Source organism: Cynoglossus semilaevis, chromosome 8, assembly GCF_000523025.1.
Source record: "Cynoglossus semilaevis isolate Cse_v1.0 chromosome 8, Cse_v1.0, whole genome shotgun sequence".
NCBI classification, from domain to species: domain Eukaryota; kingdom Metazoa; phylum Chordata; class Actinopteri; order Pleuronectiformes; family Cynoglossidae; genus Cynoglossus; species Cynoglossus semilaevis.
In genome coordinates this window covers 11,926,542-11,930,507 of record NC_024314.1, presented here as the reverse complement: position 1 = coordinate 11,930,507, position 3,966 = coordinate 11,926,542, and the positions used below count along the sequence as shown (strand labels likewise).

The 3,966-nt window shown below is 42.9% G+C and overlaps 1 protein-coding gene across 1 annotated transcript in view; it reads right to left on the bottom strand.

Annotated features, from left to right (window-relative positions):
* Positions 1–3,966, bottom strand: part of cacna1g (calcium channel, voltage-dependent, T type, alpha 1G subunit) — a 193,960-nt gene that overhangs the window by 13,051 nt on the left and 176,943 nt on the right. Inside the window, exons 30-32 of the mRNA XM_025057946.1 lie at positions 2,442–2,575; positions 796–866; positions 187–273 (exon numbers count right to left, since the gene is read on the bottom strand). Of these exons, the coding sequence (XP_024913714.1) occupies positions 187–273; positions 796–866; positions 2,442–2,575 (292 nt within the window). The remainder of the gene's footprint in view (positions 1–186; positions 274–795; positions 867–2,441; positions 2,576–3,966) is intronic.

Here is a 3,966-nt window from a genome sequence, read left to right as displayed (position 1 = left end):
AGACAATCAGAATATAACAGTCAATATTCTGATGATAACTGTAAGCATTTCATGACTATGATAGAGATCAAAGAAATCAAAAAGGTCCGTGAGCAGAGCATTGGAAAAGCAATTAACATCAGAAAAGATGAAAGACCACAAAGGACCAGATTAAAGAACTTGTGTGCAGTGAGACAGGAGACACTTGTTCTTACTCAAGTCACCGAACAGCTCCACTCCCAACGCGGCATAGATGAAGAAGAGAAGCATGAAGAGAAGACCCAGATTCCCCACCTGCAGGGAGACAAAAATGACAACAACGTCAACAAGAGACACATGGATTAATCCAAGGACCTGAGGAAGAAACCTGAAGCTGAAGAAAGAAATAACAACAAAACTGGAGGGGAAACATATGAAGTTTTACAAACTTCTGAAGAAATTTGACCATCGGTTCTTAAATACCCCTGAAAAAAGTTAAATTGACCTTTCCACCGTTTATTTGGTTTCTTTGCACTTAATCCAAACACCGTGAAACTTCTTCCTTCACAAATTTGAAATCCCAGCATCATGAAAGACAACATTCACTGCTTTATCTCTGCAGGAGATTGAAAATGCAAATAAGATTCTCCGGAGCAGGGAAAAGAAAAAGCTCATGGGGAAAAAAAAGAATGCCCTGCGACGGAAGAGTGTGTCCCGGAAAACAAGAGCCTCAGGGGATGGGAGATGAAGCAGAAACTCTGGAGGAAGTTTGAAGAACTCTGCTGCGGAGGGTTGAAAAAACAAACAAACAAACAGGTGAATGTTGACGGTGTGTACCTGAGGCAGGGCCTGCATGACCGTGTCCAGCAGAGCTCTCATACCCACTGCCATCTTCAGCAGCTTCAGCACTGTTGACACACAAGAACAAGAGTCTCAGAAACCCTCCCAGTAATCTCAGTCTGACTTTATGGAACCAGGACATAGACTGGTCCACTGCTGTCAGTAAAAACAATTCTTTGTTACATTTTTTATCAAATATTCAGGAATCAGATCAAACAGAGGAGCTTCCCTCCTGCACGTCTTATCTCATCCCTCCATTTTCCTCCTCTTCTCTCCAGCCCTATCTTTTCTTTTATTACACAGACAATAATCAGTACCAACCACACACACTCGCAGCAGCTTAGTGGCCTCCGTACGTTTAGCCAAATCCATTTCTGTCTCCTTCAGACTCTACATTCTTGCTTCTGAGAATTTATTTCCTTGCTCTGTCTCTCAGCCTCCTACACTCCTTTCCTCCCCTTATTTATCTCCTCCTCAGTCAATTCACCAGAACTTTTCCCCCCCTCTTCCCTGGAACATCAACTGCTCCTCTTCTCAACCTTCTTTCCATCCTCTGATAATCTACTTTTGGGGTCCAAAGTTATTCATCTCCTACAATCTGCTCTATTCTTTCCATACCTTGTCTCACTTCTTCACAGTGTAACTCACTTACTGTCAGGATGTGTCTCGGTGCTGCCTCGCCCTTTCTGCCTTTTTCTATACGTCTCCCTCTGTCTCTTTGCAGTATTTGTCTCCTCTAACTGAGTTTCACAGCACCATCTGTTTGGTCCAAACCCTGCTGAGGAACTGCTGAGCAAAAATGAGAAAGAGACGAGTCCTGGGGCGGAGGCTGTGTGACATCCTCACATCCTCACAATGACAGCCTCTACTGTATAGACTCTATAGGCAGCACAGCGTCACTGCGCTGCCTATGGATTAGAACGGAGAACAGATTGTCGTTCAACAGCAGGATCATGGTTCGATCTGAGGGCATGCCAAGCCACATGCTGATGTGGCCCTGGGTGCCCACTGTGTAAGTAATGATTGTCATAGAGATTCTGAAGCATCACTTGGCCACACACCCTTCATCCACCATCATATTAGACATTAGCCTCAGAACATTCAGGATGGTGCTGGGTGTTTGGACAATATAATCTTAAATACAAAAAGTCTGGACACTTGAAGACTATTTATTCTACAGCGACCTGAACCCACATATAAAACCAAATATGTGCTACATACATTGTGCAATGCAATCAGAGACTATATATATATATATATAGTGTTCTTTATGATTTTTACACTGATGAGAGAGGAAGATTGGCCACTTGGCTATAACCTCAGTAAATGTATACATTTTACATTAATATTTGTTGCCACATACTTAAAAAATTTATAAATCGCAATTTACAATTTTCTCTTCTTTGCCTTAGACTCTGATTTGGAGCTGGAGGAACTCGACCTAGAGATAATTCAACCTAAATCTTTGGTGACTCACACTCAGAGACCTAAAAGTCTAGAGACTCGACTCATACTCCACTGTGTTATCTTTGTCTTGGACTTTGTCCGGTGCTAAAACCCCTAACCCTCCACAGTGACGTACACTTGAAACTAAGATCCCAGGAGGTTGATAAGGACCGATGGACAGGTGGTGGCGCTTTTACCTCTTGCTATCCTCAGCACTCTCATGATGCGGATGATGGTAGGGTTGATGGGCAGTGAAGCGTTGACCTCGATCTCCTCCAGAGTGATGCCCATGATGGACAGCAGCACAATGGCCAGATCCAGCTGGTTCCACCTACACACACACACACACACACGCACGCACAAACAGAAATATAATCTCTATTAACAAGTCGCTGACTTGACATCTTTAGATTATTTATCTTGCACGGTGGTATGATTCGGCTCAATCAGACCCTCAGGTTCAATTTCTCTGGGCTGCCAACGACCTCTGAGTCGGTCCTTTTTTCTGCAGCTGCAGAGCTTCATGAGGAGAAGAACTCCAGAGAATGTTTTCTAACTTTTTAGGGGGTTTTAGTGGTGCTCGCTGTAAAAGCGGTTCTGGATGCAGCAGCACTTTAATGGTCCAGAGATAACAGAATTAAGCCAAAAACTTTGGTCATACGCAGTTAACTAATCACATAAACACACAAGTGTGGAGACAGATCATTTTCTGCATGATGGTGCGTGAGAGCGTGTCCACTGTTTCAGAGTAATGAGGTGAGTTAGCAGAGAAGTGGCAGCAGCAGCAGTGGCATTTTATTTTCCTTTATCACAAAGATATATATGGAACATTCAGATTGTACAGTAGCAGCAGATTTGCTAAAACACTATGGGATTGATTTGTGGTGTCTTCACACCCATCCATCCATCCATCCATCCATCCATCCATCCATCCATCCATTTTCATCCGTGTATCCGTTACCGGGTCGCGGGGGCAGCAGTCGCCCCCAAATCACACTGCACCGTACCAACCCCCCTGAACCTTTCTGCTGGTGGTGAGTCCAGCACCAGCAGTGGTTTTTTCAAAACACTTTAAAAAAACCGCTGGGTAATTAAGATATCTTTGGAGCTTCTTTTTGCAAATATTTTGAATATAATTAGAGTTCTTAGTAGTAGCTCTTTCAGGCTAAATTTCCTCCATTTGGACTTAGCCCTTAATTCCTAAACATTAGTTTTACTCCTGCACTTCATTGAAATGACAGCTATTTCGCAAGAAAATGTATGCTACCTTCAAACATTTATGGGCAATAGTGTTTTTGGCAATAGTGAACTATGTGGTAAAAATGTTACTCTAGATTATTAGTTATGGAGTTTTTATCAGTGTTCTCAGTTTTCAATTCAATGTTTGTTGTTCATTTTTAATGCAAACTGCACATCCATGTATATCCCAGTGAAAATTGAATTAGCATGAGGTGGTGTGTTCGGTTGGACTGTTAAAACGAGTCCACTGACAGACCTGCTTATATGAGATGCAGTTCTGTTTGTTTTCTACCTCCGTGTGAAAATGTATCAAAGGAATATCAAAGAAAAATGCTTCCAGATGTAAACCAGTCTATTATGGCAACGAATGACACACTATGGGGCCCTGCTCGGTCAGTTTGGACTGAACCCCACGATGTGGATGTGTGTCAGTGTATGCACTCGTGCACGTCTGACGTGTTTGCTCGTGCACGTTTGTGCAGT